This window comes from Onychomys torridus, chromosome 3 (genome assembly GCF_903995425.1).
Source record: "Onychomys torridus chromosome 3, mOncTor1.1, whole genome shotgun sequence".
NCBI classification, from domain to species: Eukaryota; Metazoa; Chordata; class Mammalia; order Rodentia; family Cricetidae; genus Onychomys; species Onychomys torridus.
Window position 1 is genome coordinate 157,992,387 of NC_050445.1, and position 17,791 is coordinate 158,010,177.

The window sequence follows — 17,791 nt, forward strand, 5'->3', positions numbered from 1 at the left end:
TGGTTTTTTATAATACCAAGGGGCAGGGCAAAAGACCTTCGCCTTACTAGATCAAAGCACACTGCACAGCCAAGTGCAGACTCTTCTAAACACCTGGTAACCACGTCCGTGGTCAAGCCATCCCCTTTATGTAGCCCTGCTGGGTAAAGCAAGCTCACTAGGAAACCTCTGTGGGCTCCCACAGTTTTATATTATTTTAATTAAGAAACCTGGGTTGTTAACTAATAGTAGTAGAATTATTCTTAGTAGAAATAAAACATTTTTAGAGTTTGATAAAAGAAATGGGAAGGGTTTTTTTGTTTTGTTTTTGTTTTTAAATTGCTGAAGAATTTGCTTTTGTATGTCATTTCAGTTCCAGTTACTATGGCAATGACAGCAGGGGCAACAACCACCTTTCCTATGAGCAACCATACCCGGGAAAGAGTGACTGTGGCCAAGCTCACACTGGAGAATTTTTACAGCAACCTAATTTTGCAGCATGAAGAGAGAGAAACCAGGTATAGTAGAGGCAAACATTAGTGTTCTGTGGCTGGATGGACCCACCTGCTGTTAAGTTTCCTGCACTGACAGTACACCTGGTTGTTTGTTTCATTTGCTGGATTCCCAGAGTCTTGTGCACGTATGCTTGTATCACACATTAGTTGTGTTTAGCACAGATCTTTCCAGCATTGTGTTATGCCTTTGTGCTTTCCTTTAGAGAGATGGCTTTGGAAATTACTGACTAATGTAGAACATTAGTGGTGATGTGTTATATTAGTGGGAATAGAGAAAAAAGAACGGCATGTCCTTTGCCTCAGTGAGACTTGGAGTGTAGTAAGAGAGCTGGTGTGCACAGATGCTCTGTGAGAGAGTGGGGAGTGCAGTACGGGACCAGGAAGGACATGTGCTTTGACTGGTGAAGTGGGAGCATTTCCCAAATGACAGTGACATTTGACCAGGAAGAGCATTATTCACACTATTATAATAAGAGGAAGTAGAGGAGGTAGAGCCGGACGTACCAGATCCCAGCATCCTGGGCTGTAGCTGCTCTACCACATGGCAGTGTTGCAAGCCAGGCTGGCCTCAGGAGTGCTGGGATAGGTTGCCAGGCTGGCCTTTATCATTCTGGCAGTCCTCCTGCCTCAGCCCACTGAGTGCTGGGATTGCAGTTGAATGCCAACATGCTCAGCAGGAAAGTCTTACTTTTAAAAGCCGTTCAAGGGAAGCTATGAATGGATCTTCCTGTTCAGATATGATAGGAATGAATATAAGTTTTGCAGATTAAGGCATGATTTCATGCAGTATTGCTCTTGTGGAGACTGAGGAAGGGATGCAGTAGATTTGACAGGCAGTAAGTCTTTCTCTATTGACAGTCCCTCCTGGAGGGTCCTCCCGCTCCTGCTATTCTGCATAAAAAAAAAAACAAAAAAAAACTGGAACTCACCCACTGTGCAGCCCTGAAGACCCTGTGGTGATAGCAGGCACAGAGGCCAGTACTGAGTGTAAATCTCACTCTGAGGGCAGGGCCTGGGGAATAGTACATCAGTGAAATCCAGCAGCAGGCACTCAGCCTGAGATAAGCACTGAGAACTAGTCCCTGGTTTCACCACTATCACTGGGCTGCTGAGTCTCTAACAGGGTTCAGATACAGTGGTAATGGATTTTCCATGGAGAGAAAGGGGGTGATCTTAGTACTGATTTAAAAAGGAGCTTATCTTTGGTGTGTTCTCATGAGTAGCAGATATAAAGACTGTGGTAGTTAATCCTCAATCCTTGACCCATTTGGGTAAATTCAGGAGTGTTGATCCTCTGTTATGTAATCCAAAGGTAACTTAGGATGAGTTGTCCAGATATACAATTAGGAAAAAAAAAAAACAACACTGTAGACATGAAATACTATTCACTTAAGAATGAGTGCCAAAATGTGTTCCACAGCCCTTGTTACCATCTGCAACCCCATCCAAAATACTTGGTTTAACTAACCGCGTTTAAAAAAAGAAGACTGGATTAGCCACACTTGGCTGTACCTAGGAAAGCAAAAGTTCTGATCAGTGGTTATTATCCTATACATATATGACTTTTCAATCTCCAAAGAATTTTAATAAAATATATGCATTTGCCATCAGAGTGTTGAGTTGGAAAAGTCATTTTTTATTGGGAGATAAACAATAAAGCTTTGGTCAGTATGAAAATGCTAAATCTAAGTATCTCAATAAAGAATCCTGATCGTAGTGAATAGTTGAATCTTGGTTTAGTTTGAAAGATTTTCTTAGCATAACATACTCAATGATTGGCTTGATTAAATAACTGTAGTTCTTATATGGAAATAGGAACATATTTAGAAAGTCTAATTACTTTTTCTTTGGAAAAGGCAGAAGAAATTAGAAGTGGCCATGGAAGAAGAAGGATTGGCAGATGAGGAGGTAAAGTAACCATCTATACTAAACCATGTCAGCTGATTGTGTGGCTTGGCTCTGGTAGGTTTTTTTCTCCATCTGAATATGGCTTCTTACTGTGTTGCCATTGTGAGTACCTTAGGAGGAGATGGCCTTTGCCCCCCAAGAACATCACATTTTCTGAACACCATCCACAATATTCTGTGTTTGAGACAAGGGCAGGCTCTGGACATTATCCATCCATGGTATTCTGTCGGGGGGGGGGGGGGGGGCAGGGTTAGGTGCTGGACACCGTCCATCCACCCTCTCCTATGTGTGGGGGACAGAGGCAGGCTCTGGACACCGTCCATCCACTCTTTCCTTTGTGTGGGAGACAGGGTTAGGTGACCTGGACACCGTCCATCCACCCTCTCCTGTGTGTGCGGGACAGGGGCAGGCTCCGTTCATTCCTTCTTCTCACACTTTTTTTCCGAATATTTTTTAAATAGTTTACTCCCTAATTTAGGTTCCCTTGCATCTTGCTGATTAATGTCTTGAAGTGATCTCTTCCTCCTGTCCCTAGTTTTTCTTCACTCTGAAAACAAGTCTGGCTAACTGTCCTTGCCTGTGATGGCTTCAGTGAGAGTCATGCCCTCCTGTGCCCCCCTCCCGTGTACCTTCCCCCAGCCTCCGTTTGTGTGCTTGGTTCCCAGTTGATGGTGCTATTTGGGGAGGCTTTGCTGGAGGAATGTGTCGCTGGAGTCTGGCTTTGAGAGTTCCAAGACTTAGCGTTTCAAGTTTGCTCTCTCTGCTTCTTGCTTGTGGTTGAAAATGTCCTGCTTCCTACTTCAGCTGCCATGCCTTTGCTCCACATCATGGACTTTAACCCTCTAGAGCTGTGAGCACAGAGTCTCTCGTGAGACTTGGTTGTGGTGTTTTATCACAATAGAAGGGTAGTCAATACGATACAATGCAGCTTCTTTACCAGTGGCCTGTTTCTGAAGCCTTAGCTGTTAGCACCCCATCCAGCCTTGACCAATACCGGTTGCTCTGATTTCCCCGCTTTTCTGTGGCCCCTTTCGTGTGCTAGTTCTGCCTCTTGAAGCACTTCCTCCTCCACATCTCGCTTCACTGGGAAGTCCTCCCTAATCACTCAGCTACTTGTCCTGTATTCTACTCTGACACTGTTCTGTCCTTGTGATAGCCTGAAAACACTGTCTTCCCAGAGAGTAGAGACTGCATCCTATCAGCATCACATCCAGAGCAGGAAGAGGGCAGAGTGAATACTTTGGTAGTGAGTGAACAGTGGGCCTCCTTGCCTTCAAGGACTCTATGAGTTGGAAGAAGAGATTATTATGTGCTTTGGAAGGAAGAGGGGATCACACATGCATGAAAACCTGTATACATTATAAGGGCTGCTAGTATAGTTCAGTGCAGAGTGCTTGCAAAGCCCGCTTCCAACAGGTAAAAAATAGGTATGCATTATGGAGTATAGCAAACTTTGAAGGTACACAGACTGTAGACGGAAGTTTCTCTGTCTCACCTAGCCCTGCAGTCCAGACAATCTCTCCCACCCGAGCTCTTGCAGATGCTTATAAAATAATCGTTCAGAGGCTTATATTAATTACAAACTATTTGGTCCATGGCTTAGGCTCATTATTAACTAGCTCTTAGAACTTAACTCAACCCATTCCTATTAATCTTATAGCCATGTGGCTTCATGGCATTACCTGTTCTCTCACATCTTGCTTCTGGCGGCAGCTTACAGCTTCTACCTGACTCCATCCATCCTTCTTTGTCTCCATCTTCAGTTTGAATGTACCACCTAGCCTTATTCTGCCTCTCTATTGGCCAAACAGCTTTATTTATCATCCAGTGAGAGTAAAACATACTCCAGCACACAGAAAGATATCCCACAGCAACAACCTCTTCCCCCCAATACAAGGGGTCAGGGAAGGTTTTATGGAGAATGTAGCAATTTGAATCTTAACTGATGGATAGAATTTACTTCTCAAGTTAGAACTGTATACAGAAATAGTGACTGTGCATGCAGAAAAATAAGTCTGTTTTAAAGTAGGCAATAGGAAAGGGAAGGGAAATTGAAGGCATGGAAAGGTAGCTTTAGGGCAGCTAAAAAGAAAACAGCTTTATTTTCCGGATGAGAATGAGTTATATAGCCTAGGCTGACTGACCATTTAGTAGTCAGAAAGCTTGAAATGTGAACACTGACCACCAAGTGAGACTTGAAACCAAATGGACTAATGTACTCCACAGCTTCCTTTGCTATGTGCCTGTCCTTTTAGCTGATATCTTATGGAGGCTAGCAAAGGTTAAAGTTATTTACATAAAATTAATAAGTAACTTAAAACCCTATTTTATCTTGTTAAATTTTAGTGAGAGGAGTAATTTAAGGCCTGCATCCTAGTCCATAGAAAAAGGTGAGCACATCTTCCCTTAGTTTTCACGTTAATATTATAACTTTCTCATACTTAATGATTGTGCTGACAAATCTTTTTTTTTTTGTTTTGCTTTGTTTTTATTTTTGTTTTTTGTTTTTGTTTTTGTTTTTGAGACAGGGTTTCTCTGTGTAGTCCTGGCTGTCCTTGAACTCAGAGATCTGCTTGCTTCTGCCTCCAGGGTGCTGGGATAAAAGGTGAGAGCCACCACTGCCTGGCCAATACAGAAATCTTAAACATAGGATCTTAATTTAAAGTCAAGGGAGAGGTTACCAGACTAGAAGCCCCCAGCTGAGCACAGTGGAGACTCTGTACATTGAAGGACAGCCTGCACTATACAGCAGGACCCTGTCTCAGGGAAAAAGGGGAAAAAAAGAAAGGAAAGGAAAAGGAGGAGAAAGAGATAGTTTTTTTGTAATACGTTTGTTCCTCACACTTTGTTAATGAAGACCTGCCATTTGTCAGATACTAAGAGCTCAGGAAAACAGTTGCCCCTCTGTTAGCCCAGTGTGGCCAGGTTCCTGTTGTACAAGATCTGGAAGTCTGGAATTTTGCATAAAATTTTTTTAAGCTGCTTTAAAAAATATTGCCAAGTAATGAGAGAGTTTAAAAACCAACTTGGAGTCCAGAACTGCCTGGGAATGCCTGTTGGCTCTTGGCGCCCCCTGGTGGGCACTAATGATTTTTTTCTTAGTTCTTGTAAATAGCTTGTAGAAAATGTCAAATCATTTTGCTTCTAAAAGTCAGTGGCTTATAATATGTTTTTAAACATCCCACTTTTTTCTGTAAAAGTATTTTAAAATTCCTGTGTTTATTGCTAGGCTCTGTGCTTGGTTTTGATTCTGTTGTATATAAAACAAAACAAATTCTCTCAGTCTTAATGTTGGAACTGTCATTATATAAGGAGTTAGAATTTCTTGTTTCTTCAAATAAACAAATAAATAAACTTAAATTTTTCTTGTGGCTGTGGGGTGCATGTGAGGCCAGAGGACAACTTGAGGTGTCTGCTGCAGTACTGCCTACCTCCTTGTTGACCTGGAGCTCACTAAACAGGCTAGGCTGCTTGGCTAACTGGCCTCAGAAATCCACTGTTTCTGCTTCACCAATGCTGCGATTATAGGTGTACGCCACCACACCTGGCGTTTTGCATAAATTGTGGGGATTAAACTCAGGTTCTTATGACTGCAAGATAAGCATTTTATCCACTGAGCTACCTTCAAGTGCAGCTTTTCAATGAAAATTAACACCCTTAATTCATTCTGTAAGAGAAAGTCGTCTGGAAATGGTTCATGAGTGAGCTGTGAGATTGTTAAACTGTGCACAACAGTGGCCTACATGAAGTTGTTAGCTGAACTCTTAGAAATATCCTGAGTGCTTTATAGACGCCTGGGCATCCTGCAGATTGAGAAATCTGACCCACTTGAACAGGAATGGAGTCTCTAATCCCAGCATTGGGGAGGGAGAGGAAAACTACAAAATGAGATTATCTCAAAACACAGGGGAAGATATATGTTAATCAACACAAGTCATAAAAAAATGGATGTTTATTAGTGGAAAAACCAAAATAAGTGATTACAGCCACAGAAGAAAACCATGAAGCAGTTGTCTGCCCACATTCTTTTCTTAGGAGAGGAAAGGATGTGTTAGCACAGGGATCTTGGTTCAATACACACTCTGAATAGGTACAGTAAGTGCTTTTTATGGGCTTTAAAAATGTGATGTTGCTCCAGCTACCACTGGACTGCAGTACTGACTGAAGGGCTGAAGTCACTGACTAGGCTTTACTGGGGCCAGTGCTCTGTTGGGAATGATGTGATGCACACTGTGAGTCCCCTTTTGCTGTTGAAGGGCTGTGTTCTGGCAGACATGAGCATCTATCAGATACTCAGTGACTAATTTTTTTGGTGTTACTGTTCTTGTTTGGGGGTGTTTGTTGTTGGTGTTTTTGGCAAACTCTTGTCTGTAGATCATAAGCACATTTTATGAAGCTGCACAGTCAGGTTTCTTTCAGATGAGACATGTTTCTGTAGCCAAATGCTACTGTGCTATTTTGTAACCATGAAAAGGAAAAATTCAGAATCATCTTCCACATTCTTGTGTCCATTTATTGTGTGTAGTTAGAATTAAAACAAGCCCTTTTATTGCCATGAGGGACACAATGCTATGGTGTCACCAAGTGGCCTTTAAAGGAGAACTCTATTCTGGAACTTAAACAAGCAAAGTCTCAGAGCTGCAGGTGGTGTTTTCCTGTAAGAGAAGAAAACATGGGACACTGCTGTGAAATCTATCTTCGCTTTGTAATGATATGGGTGAAGTTGGTTGTTTTTGTTTTTTGCTCTGTGGGGGCCCACCACTCAGCTCCCAAATAAATACAGAGACTTATTCATACTTATGAATGCCTGACCTTAGCTTGGCTTGTTTCTATCCAGCTTTTCTTAACTAATTATCCCGTCTACCTTTTGCCTCTGGGCTTTTACCTTTCTTTATTCTATACACCTCTCTTTCCTTCTTACTCTGTTGCTGGGTGGCTGGTCCCTGGCGTCCTCTTCTCCTCCTTTTTCACTCCTCCCTCTTCTCTTTTTCTTCCCTTTTCTATTTAGTCTCTCTGCATGCCAGCCCTGCCTATCCTTTCTCTCTTGCCTAACTATTGGCTGTTCAGCTCATTAGACCAATCAGATGTTTTAAACAGGCATAGTAGCATAGCTTTGGAGTTAAACAAATGTAACGGAAAGAATGCAACACATCTTTGTGTCATTAAACAAATATTCCGCAGCATAAACAAATGTAACACATCTTCAACTAATATTCCACAACATTTCTCCCTTTTGTCTAAATAAAAATGAAAGGTTTTAACTTTGACATAGTAAAACTACATACAATAAAAACAGTTATCAAGTAAGAATCACATTTACAAGAATCAAATCAATCCATTTGTATTTAGCACATTCAGAGAAAATATTCCATTGTCTATCTTAGTGAGTTCAAAGTTTTACACCTAACTTGCTTTCTATCGTAACTAAGGAAACTTATAAATCTGTTTAGTCTTTAGACCCCAGAAGGATGTAATATTACCTAACAATAGAGACACCTAGCTGCCTGGACAGTCACCCAAAGTTCTTCTGCAATGTTGGGGCATCCATCTTCAGCCTAGAATATCTTGCAGACTCGTCTGTGAAGCAGGAATCTTGAAGGACTGTCCTGCTTTGTCTTGGCAAAATTCAACAGTCTTTTTCCTGTGTCCTTGCCACATTGAAAGCAAACACCATATGGAGTTTTTTCTTTGCCTATCATCCTTTTATGAAGTAAATTGGTGCTACCAGGAGCAGATGTGTCTCATTGTTATGAAAAACAATAGGTTATTAAATATCTTAAATGCCATATTCTGTAGGTCTCTGAAGTGTTTGAAAATCATTGGTCTAAATATACCTGTTTAACCTTGAAAACATAGCTAATGTGACTACAAGTTTGATTATTATAGATCAAATACTAACCTCATTTCTTAATTGTACATTGCATTTTTAAATGAGCTGCATAAGCACAATACCTAGCCAACTTTTTCTTAACTTAAACCATCCCATCTACCTTTCACCTCTGGGCTTTTACCTTTCTCTATTCTATGTTCCTTTCTTATCTTCCTTCTTTGTGGCTGGTTGTGTAGCTAAGTGGCTGGCCCCTGGTGTCCTTCTCTCCTCCTTTTCTCATTCCTCCTCTTCACTCTTCTTCTGTTTATTCTCTCTGACTGGCAGCCCAGTTATCCTTTATCTCCTGTCTTGCTATTGACCATTCTGCTCTTTATTTGACCAATCAGCTGTTTTAGACAAAGTAACACAGCTTCACAAAGTTTAACAAATGCAACATAAAAGAATACAACACAGCTTTGCATAATTAAACAAATATTCCACAGCATAAACAAATGTAACACCTCTTAAACTAACATTCCACAACATATAGATGTGATTTTAGCTGCATTAGACTATTTAAAGGTTTAAAGTTTTCCAAACTCCAAGATAAGTGCAGTCTATTTTTTTTAAGTAAACATATAAAACAGAATTTGCTATATCTTCATTTTCTTTATTGCCTGGTTCCTACCCAAAGATTCACATGCGCGCGCGCGCACGCGCACACACACACACACACACACACACACACACACACACACACACATCAAATTGGGGACTGGAGAGAAGGCTCAGCAATGAAAATCACTGGCTGCTCTTGCAGAGGGCCCAGATTCAATTAATTACACTTACATGTCAGCTCACAACTATTTGTAACTTGAGTTCCAGAGGATCTGACACCCTCTTCTGACCTGTGCACATCAGGCATGCACATAGTACACAGACATACATTCAGGCAAAGTATCCTTATGTACAAAATAAAACAAATTTAAAGTCAAAAGCTAATGCAGCTTCAATGAACTGTGTGAACTGAAGACATTTCTTTCCCTCCTACTTCTGCTACAAGTATTAGAATTCTGTTTTGATGATACACAGACTTCTAATTAGATACCTAACTCTACAACAGACAAACAGGTGCAGGACAGGTGAGTGGCTCTGCTTTGAGCTGTGTTTGGGGGCAGTATGCCTGAGCTAATGGGTTGTTAGGACTTGTGTACCTGAACTCAACCTGTAAAAGGTTGAAGGGATTCATTCAAATATGAGTAGGAGTTGAATACCTCCAGTGGTTTTATTTCCCACTGTGGTGCCTCTGCTGGGAACTATCCCTGTGCCATGAACCTGACTTTTATTAGATTAGGAGTCAATAAGGTTAGAACAAGAAAATGAATGATTTCCAATGCAGCCTTTGGGTATTTCAAAATGTTGCTTATTAATAGTTCCTATTTTGTTATCTTTGCTGAATCAGATTATTACTGTGATAGTATTGACTTGGATGGTTTTGTTGTGTTTTGAGCAGGGTCTCTATATAGTCTTGGCTGACCTAGAACTCACAGTTACCCACCTGCCTCTGCTTCCTGAGTGCTGGAATTGAAGGTGTATGCCACCATTCCCAGCTAACTTGGATATTTTAATGATACTTTGTGATTTTTATTTTGCAATTTCATGTCATTAAAAAGTTGTATGAAGTTTCACACAGTTTGCTGAAATTTATGCAAGAATCAGTTTTACTCTAAGAAATCCCCATGGAAATACTGCTGTTGTTTGACTTTTGCTGGTCACAGGTTTCAGTAGCTATAATAGCACCTAGGAAAGTAAAGAATTGGAGCAGATTTCCTGACAAAGTAAAAATAAGTGTCAGGAAGCAGAGCCTGGTGACAGATGCCTTTAACCTCAGCACTCAGGAGCTGGGACAGGGGGACTGACATGAGTTCCAGTCAAGCCTGGGCTACTCAGTGAGATCCGGTCTCAAAAATAAGTAAATAAACTCATATCAGAATACTCTGGGCATTTATATTATATAAATTTTATTTTTGTGAGTTAAGTTACCACTCAGAAGGCAGTGCCTTAACACATATAATAAACTGGTTAAGATGACGTAGTCCATAAAGTCTCCTTTCAAGGGTACAGACTTAACAATTGTTTTAGAGCCTCGAGGTAGTGGTACCTTTAATCCCAGCACTCGGGAGGCAGAGGCAAAGGCAGGTAGATCTTTGTGAGTTTGAGGCCAGCATGGTCTACAGAGCGAGGTCCAGGAAAGGTGCAAAGCTGTACAGAGAAACCCTATCTCAAAAAACAAAAACAAACAAACCCAAAAACAAACACACACACATACACACACACAAAAAAATTGTTTTAGAAATGTTTTCTTAATAGTGTTTTATTCTCCCCTTACTTAATAAATAATTGATGTTGGCAAATAGATTATAGACAAGCATATAATAATTAAGATAACATATCCATTCATTTATGTAAAATTTTATGTGTGTGAGTGAGTGTGGATTTGTGCATGAGAGTGCAATTCCTGAGGAGGCCAGAATCACCTGATGCCCTTGGAGCTGAATGTGGATTCTGGAAGCTGAGCTTATGTCCTCTGCAAGAACATCACAGGTCTTAGCCACTGAGCCATCTTTCCAGTCACTATGGCTTTGTTTCTTGTTGTTTGTTTTGTTTTTCCAAGACAAGCTTTCTCTGTGTTGCCCTGGCTATCCTGAAACTCACTCTATAGATCAGGCTGGCCTTTGAGCTCACAGAGAGCCACCTGCCTCTGCCTCCTGAGTGCTAGGATTAAAGGAATGTGCTACCATCACCTGTCTTTGTTTTTATGTGTATCATCTTTTAACATTATGCATGCCTTTGAAACAGCATTACTCTAAAATCATCTTTTTAAATTCTATTTTTAATAGAAAAAGTTACGTCGATCACAACATGCTCGTAAAGAAACAGAGTTCTTACGGCTCAAGAGGACCAGACTTGGCCTGGATGACTTTGAGTCTCTGAAGGTTATAGGGAGAGGAGCTTTTGGAGAGGTGAGCTGCTTTGTTCATGTCAGCACTTTTGAAAGTAGATGCAATAAATGTTTAAATATAGTTCCTAGGCTCTGAGGTCAGAGGTCATAGGTCAATTGGTAAGAGTGTTTGCCTAGTATCCACAAAGAGCTCTGCATTTGACTCAGTATCATAGGAACCAGGTGAGATGGCACACCTCTATATTCTTAGCACTTGGGAGATAGAGGCAGGAGGATCAGAAGTTCAAGGTCATCCACAGCTGCATAATAATAAGTTCAAGGCCAGCCTGGGCTACACTAGACCCCTGCTCCTCATCAGTTGGGGGGGCGTGTAATTTTTTTGACATCATTGTTGGTAAATTCCAAGGTTCATTAAAGGAAGCTCTTATGTTTGTGCTGTAGGTGCGGCTGGTCCAGAAGAAGGACACGGGGCACATCTATGCCATGAAGATCCTGAGGAAAGCTGACATGCTTGAAAAGGAGCAGGTGTGTCTCATACTCGCACAGTACCAAAGGCCTCTTGTGAGAGGACCCAGAGTAGTGTTAATGTTGAAAATTATAAAAAGAAGTCTAGCTTACTAGATAGTTCTAAATTTATAGTCTATTTTAGTGTTTTCAGTTTACAGGTCAGATTTCAGTTTCTCCAACTTTATAATGTCTGTGTTAGTTTGCTCAGTTGCTATTAGAAAGTGACACAGGCTGGGCCATAAACAGCAAAAGCCATTGCTTTTTCCTGGATCTGTTCAAGGTCAAAAAGTTCAGTAGGTTCCCATGAGCACTGCTGCTGACTCCTCCTGTAAGAGCACTGGTCCCATCACGGCACACCAGAGTCTGACTGCAGAGAGGCTTAAGGAGATAAGCTGAAGTACACTGCTTCCTTGGTTCTGCATACTTAATGAGAGGATCAACATCTGCGTTTCAGTACTTTCTAAAACTTCAGACTTCCTGCATGGCTGTTAGGGATAGATGGTTGGAACAGGTCAGTTACCTTTTCAAAACATGCTCATCCAGGTGGCTCATATCCGAGCAGAAAGAGACATTTTGGTGGAAGCGGACGGTGCCTGGGTGGTGAAGATGTTCTACAGTTTTCAGGACAAGCGGAATCTCTACCTGATCATGGAGTTTCTTCCTGGAGGTAAATAAAGAGGCAGGCAGACCAGCGCTCATCTGAATATGGAATAATTTTATCTGCCTATGCAGCAAGAATGTCAGCTAGCTTTACTAGTGAATTTTATTGCATTTATCCATAGCCATTGTTTTCAGTGCTTCCTTTCAGAACAATGGAAGATGATTTGGCCACAAACCGTGTAATTTAAAGGACTATTGGGATGGCATCTCATATACTGCCGTTCTGGGTTCACTGCAGCCCAGGGTAGAGCTAGGGCGGTAAGCCTACATCCAGAAAGACAGAATTCTGGTTTCCAGGTGTGCTCGGTCAGTCTTCATGCTTCTGAACTCTGCTCTTCCCCTGGTAACTTCACATGCACCCCACTGACACCATTGCGTGCACTTTGCAGAGTGGTTTGGGGTACTGGGCAGATCATGAAACTGCAGATCTGACATAGTCTGTACATAGGGAGGGAGTCTGAAGAGAGTCCCTTTAACTAGGTATGTGCTATCACACACTCATAATACCAGCACTGGGGTTCCAGACAGTTACTAACGTTCATGAAAAGTGGACCTGTGACTGAGGCGTCAGGTCTTTCATCTCACACCAGCAAAGACTAAAGCTGTAGGTGAGCAAAGCAGGAGGAGGATATCAGAAAAGTGAGAAATTGGGGTGGATGCAGGAAGCTGAGGTGAACCACCTCAGCTTGCAGTACCTTGGTACTTTGCCTTCCTTACACAGGTGACATGATGACGTTGCTGATGAAGAAGGACACCTTGACGGAAGAGGAGACACAGTTCTACATCTCAGAGACTGTCTTGGCGATCGACGCAATCCACCAGCTGGGATTCATCCACCGGGACATCAAGCCAGACAACCTTTTACTGGATGCCAAGGCATGTGAGGGGCAAGAGAATCCTTAGGCTTCTCGCCATGAAGAACTACCTGTTTTCTGGCTACAGATAGCAACCATAGTTTAGGTTGTTTTGGATTAACTAAGGTTTTTCATAGAAGGCATATATAAGTGACTGTTCTGGAATAACATCACGGGAAATGGCTTTAAAAAAAAAAACTCGCTCTTTTCCATTAAAATGGAAAATCATCAAACATGCATAATCTCACATTTTCAGCTATATATGTTTTGGGTTAAGAATTTTTTTTTATAAATAATTGCATTAAAGGAGTTTATAATAAGGCTTTTTTGTTTTCAGAGTTAACATAATTTGACCTGACTATAATTTGTTGTTTTAGGGGCATGTAAAATTATCTGATTTTGGTTTGTGCACGGGCTTAAAGAAAGCACACAGGACTGAATTCTATAGAAACCTCTCACACAACCCACCAAGTGACTTCTGTAAGTTTGTGTTTTCCCATTGGCTAAAATTGTGTGGTTTTGAAACTTTAGTTCTGTGAGGCAATGAGGCTCCCTCCTCCTCCAGAGTTGCCCACATTTTAGATGTAGGTGTGAGTTTCCGATTTTGTCAGTCTGCCCCTCTGATGGCAGTTGTGTCTTGTTGAAATTAGCGTTTCAGAACATGAACTCGAAGCGGAAAGCGGAGACATGGAAGAAGAACAGGAGACAGCTGGTGAGTTCTGAGGAATGCTGTTCCCGGGACCTAGAGTCACCAGAGGTCGCTGGGACTCTAGAGTTCACCCTCCTGCCAGTGAAGATTAAAGACTCAGACACTGTGGGAGTGAGCAGAGCAGCAGCTTGTTTTGTTAAGGAGATTTCAGGGCAGCGAGAACTGAAGAGAAGTGAGCGAAGCCCAGTAGTAGTGGTGAGGGTTCCTGAGAGAGGGACGGCTGTTGAGATTCCTCTGATGGGGCTGTGGCAGAAACAGGTTGCTAAAGCTGGCCAGTGCTCTGGGCTGTCATGGGCTGAGCCTGTGGAGTTCTCCACGTGCTGCCCACACATGTAGTTTTGGCTGAAACCCCCTCTGCCCGTCTCTGACTGCAGCTTTACTAGGTCCTGCCCGTGACTGTCACTGTTGAGCACTCAACCAGCCTGCTGCCCTCCACCTTGCAGTGATTACACTAAGATGTCTGTTCCCACAGCCTTGAAAAAGAAGCACTTGGTTAGCTGGCAGTGGGTTGATCTAGGGTGTCCTTCCTGAGGTAGGTGGGGTTTGCTTGAAGCTATCTCTGCCTCAGCTGTGAGTCAGAAGCAAGCAGATGTAATGAGCCGTAGAACCCAGCATACACTCTTGAAGGAGAGGGTCTCCCAGAGGCGCAGCGGCCACCAAAACTGGCCTTTCTTTCAGATCCTAAGTCTCTTTTACCAGGTACCCTTGGCTGTGTCCTAACCAGCTGCAAGCTCTGTGTTTCTCATCCTGGTGTTTCTGACTCGGCTGTTTTATCCCACACCTTCCTTTGAGCCCCTGTTTTCACTATGGCTTTATTCTCTCACTGCCTGCAGAGGAGACCTCTCTTCTGTAGCCAGTGTTCTCATTTCTCCAGGGTGGTGTGACGGTCTTTACCGTTAGCTTGGGGTGTTAGCTTGGGGTGTCCTCGGTGGTGCAGTGCTTGAGTAGGCAGACCTAAGCCTGATGTGTAGTGTCATCCATGCTGTTTTTCCCTGAGGGTTTAGTGGATAGAAGAATTGCTTCCTCCCCCTCCTCTCTGCATTTATGTAATTAACTGAGGTGTGAACATTTGCAATTAGGAATGCGGCTTTGACTTTGTTTTCCTGGTTTCTTATACAGTGCCCAACCCGTGCAGACACCTTGTCAATGTTTGTTCAGTTCAATAAGCAATGGCAAAGCTGCTGACTCCCCGTTCCCTGAGGACGTGCCAGAATCAGGTGACAACAGCCTGGCACCTCCAACACAATTAAATGACCTCTGGCATAGTTTAGTTCATTTGTTCATTTGCCTACGTAGCAGCAAACTTCATATTCTAGTAAACTTTTCAGAGTTTTAAAAGTGTGCTTAGCTGTGCATCAGTGAGGAAAACTTGATTCTGTTTTTGATTATGCCATTTTGAATCAGATGTTATACTTAAGGGAAGAAGTGAACACTGCTTAAAGTTTGAGGGTGAGTGTGGGTGCTCACCTGTGACCACTACTTAACAGGCTGCAGTGGGGCATCCTGAGTTCTGAGTCCAGCCTGGCTTCACAGTGAGACCCTATCTTAAAAAATACATAAAAACATGGCAGAGGATTTCTGGATCTCCTACTGAGAGTCATTGTAGGTCAGTGGCTTCCCAAAGATCAATGTCTGGGTCAGGAGATCCCTTCAGCCCACCAACTGCCGATCTCATCCCCTGGTCCTTGAAGTGACATCTGCTGTCACATTTTCAGTGATTTCTACAGTTATTGCCCCCTGTTGAAAGCTGCTGACTTTCAGAATGATTTTGTAGGGTTTGATGTGGACTGAAGAGGAACATGTACACAGCTCATGGTGGGACACACTGGAATTATTGGCAGGTAGCTTGCAGAGCATGTTCCTTTTCTTGTTTTACCTCAGATCAAGCTGTTGGATATTTGGGGAGCAGAAGCCAAGGTTCAGAGAGTGGCTCACATGAGTAGGAAGCAGCAAAGTCAGGCTCACTTTTCCTTCCTTTTGAAGTGGACAAAGGACCTCTCCTCGGCCTAGAACCCTGTGTTCTATACACAGTGCCTGACTCAGCATCTGCCAGTCAGCTTTACATGTAACACACAAAGTCACCAATAAGTGAGAACTTGTCCTGTGTCTAGTGTTTCCTCCTGTAGTAATCCACACTCATGTGATCCTTAAGAGGTTCAGAGCCAGGCGGTGGTGGCACACCCCTTTAATCCCAGCACTCGGGAGGTAGAGCCAGGCAGATCTCTGTGAGTTCGAGGCCAGCTTGGGCTACAGAGCTAGTCCAGGACAGGCTCCAAAGCTACAGAGAAACCCTGTCTCAAAAAACCAAAAAAAAAAAAAAAAAGAGGTTGAGAATGCCAGTTTGACAAGCTGCTCCTTTATAGGCATATTCCACAGTCGGAACACCAGACTACATTGCTCCAGAAGTCTTCATGCAGACTGGCTACAACAAACTGTGTGACTGGTGGTCCTTGGGAGTGATCATGTATGAAATGCTAATAGGTAGGTTTTGTTTATGTGCATGGTACGTATCTCTTTTGGTGCCATTGTTTAAACATACCATATTACAGCTATTAAAGACAAAAATAGAAGAGCCATTTTGAATATATTTCTCACATTCTTCAATGTTAAATACATATTGTTAAATCCCCAATAAACTGCCCGGGGAAACTACGGCAGGAAGGTAGTTATTTAGCTTGGCTTCCTTTATCAAATTCTACATGTAGGGTTCAGATAAGACAAGGTGTGGGACTTTAAATCCTTATAGACTTTGTTAGTAATTCTATATTAAATTGATGCATGCTAGTGTTACTTCAGAGCACCTTGGGTTGTTTTGTTTCTCATGGCACATACTTGTAGGTCTGATTGAACTGATGACAAAAGCTTATGCATTTTTGTTGTTTCCCTGACACCCAGGCTTCCCACCTTTCTGCTCTGAGACCCCTCAGGAGACATACAGAAAAGTTATGAGCTGGAAGGAGACGCTGGCATTTCCTCCAGAAGTGCCCGTCTCTGAGAAAGCCAAGGACTTGATTCTCAGGTTAGTGACTCTTAAAACTTCCCAGTGCTCAAATGATCCATTTCTCTGAGGCAGGGGAGGTTTTGCGGGGAGAGTGCCACTGATCTTGTCAGTTTAAAAAAAGGATTTACAAAATTCAAACTTTAAAAATATATTTTATTTATTTTTATTGGGTAATACTTGCTCACAGAGACTAGAAGATCCCTTGGAACTGGACTTATAGGCAGTTGTTAGCCACCTAGTGTGGGTGCTAGGAATTGAACCCAGGTCCTCTGCAAGAGCAGCAAATGCTCTTAACTACCTATTTCTCCTTCCCTACAAAATGCAAATATTTGAAGTTTGTGGAAAAATGAGGTTCAGAAGAGAGATCTTGTTGGACATACTGGTAGTATTATCAAAGTGTCACTTCTCTTAGACTTCAAGGACTCAGTGTGTCAGAAATGAAAGGAGACTAAATGTGTTAGAAGCAGAAGCTCCTGCTATGACAGTGCACAGGCGCCTAAGCAGAAGACTGCTTGGAGGAGGAGGAGTCTCTGCACTGCTGTGAGGGGAAGAAGGACGCTGTAATAAGTCTTTCTCTGTCCCTCCAGCCAGCTCCCAGATAATGACATGGAAACCTCTGTAGCAGGAATCTTAAATCATCTTATTAATAAAATCAAACCTGAGGCCAGTTATTGGAGTGAATGCTGGAAGATCAGAGAAGCAGAACAAGCCACAGCCACCTCACCTCGCCAGTTCCTCAGCTGATCCTGTTTCCTCAGACTGCAAGCTTCTGAGTCCTCATCCGATGGCTCTCAGCTGAATAGTGCTGCTCAAAGCCTAAAAGCTTAACCAGCCAAATGCTGCTAGTTTCTGGTCCTCACGCCTTATATACCTTTCTGTTTTCTACC

General features: G+C 42.4%; 1 protein-coding gene across 3 annotated transcripts in view; it reads left to right on the plus strand.

Moving 5' to 3' along the window:
• Stk38l (serine/threonine kinase 38 like) overlaps nt 1-17,791 on the plus strand; it is a 63,510-nt gene that overhangs the window by 41,590 nt on the left and 4,129 nt on the right. For all 3 annotated transcript variants that reach the window (XM_036181607.1, XM_036181606.1, XM_036181608.1), the window contains 10 exons: nt 353-497; nt 2,351-2,402; nt 11,112-11,234; nt 11,615-11,698; nt 12,224-12,347; nt 13,062-13,216; nt 13,572-13,674; nt 13,845-13,906; nt 16,267-16,384; nt 16,799-16,922. In XM_036181607.1, the coding sequence (XP_036037500.1) occupies nt 364-497; nt 2,351-2,402; nt 11,112-11,234; nt 11,615-11,698; nt 12,224-12,347; nt 13,062-13,216; nt 13,572-13,674; nt 13,845-13,906; nt 16,267-16,384; nt 16,799-16,922 (1,079 nt within the window). In that variant the 5' untranslated portion in view covers nt 353-363. The remainder of the gene's footprint in view (nt 1-352; nt 498-2,350; nt 2,403-11,111; nt 11,235-11,614; nt 11,699-12,223; nt 12,348-13,061; nt 13,217-13,571; nt 13,675-13,844; nt 13,907-16,266; nt 16,385-16,798; nt 16,923-17,791) is intronic.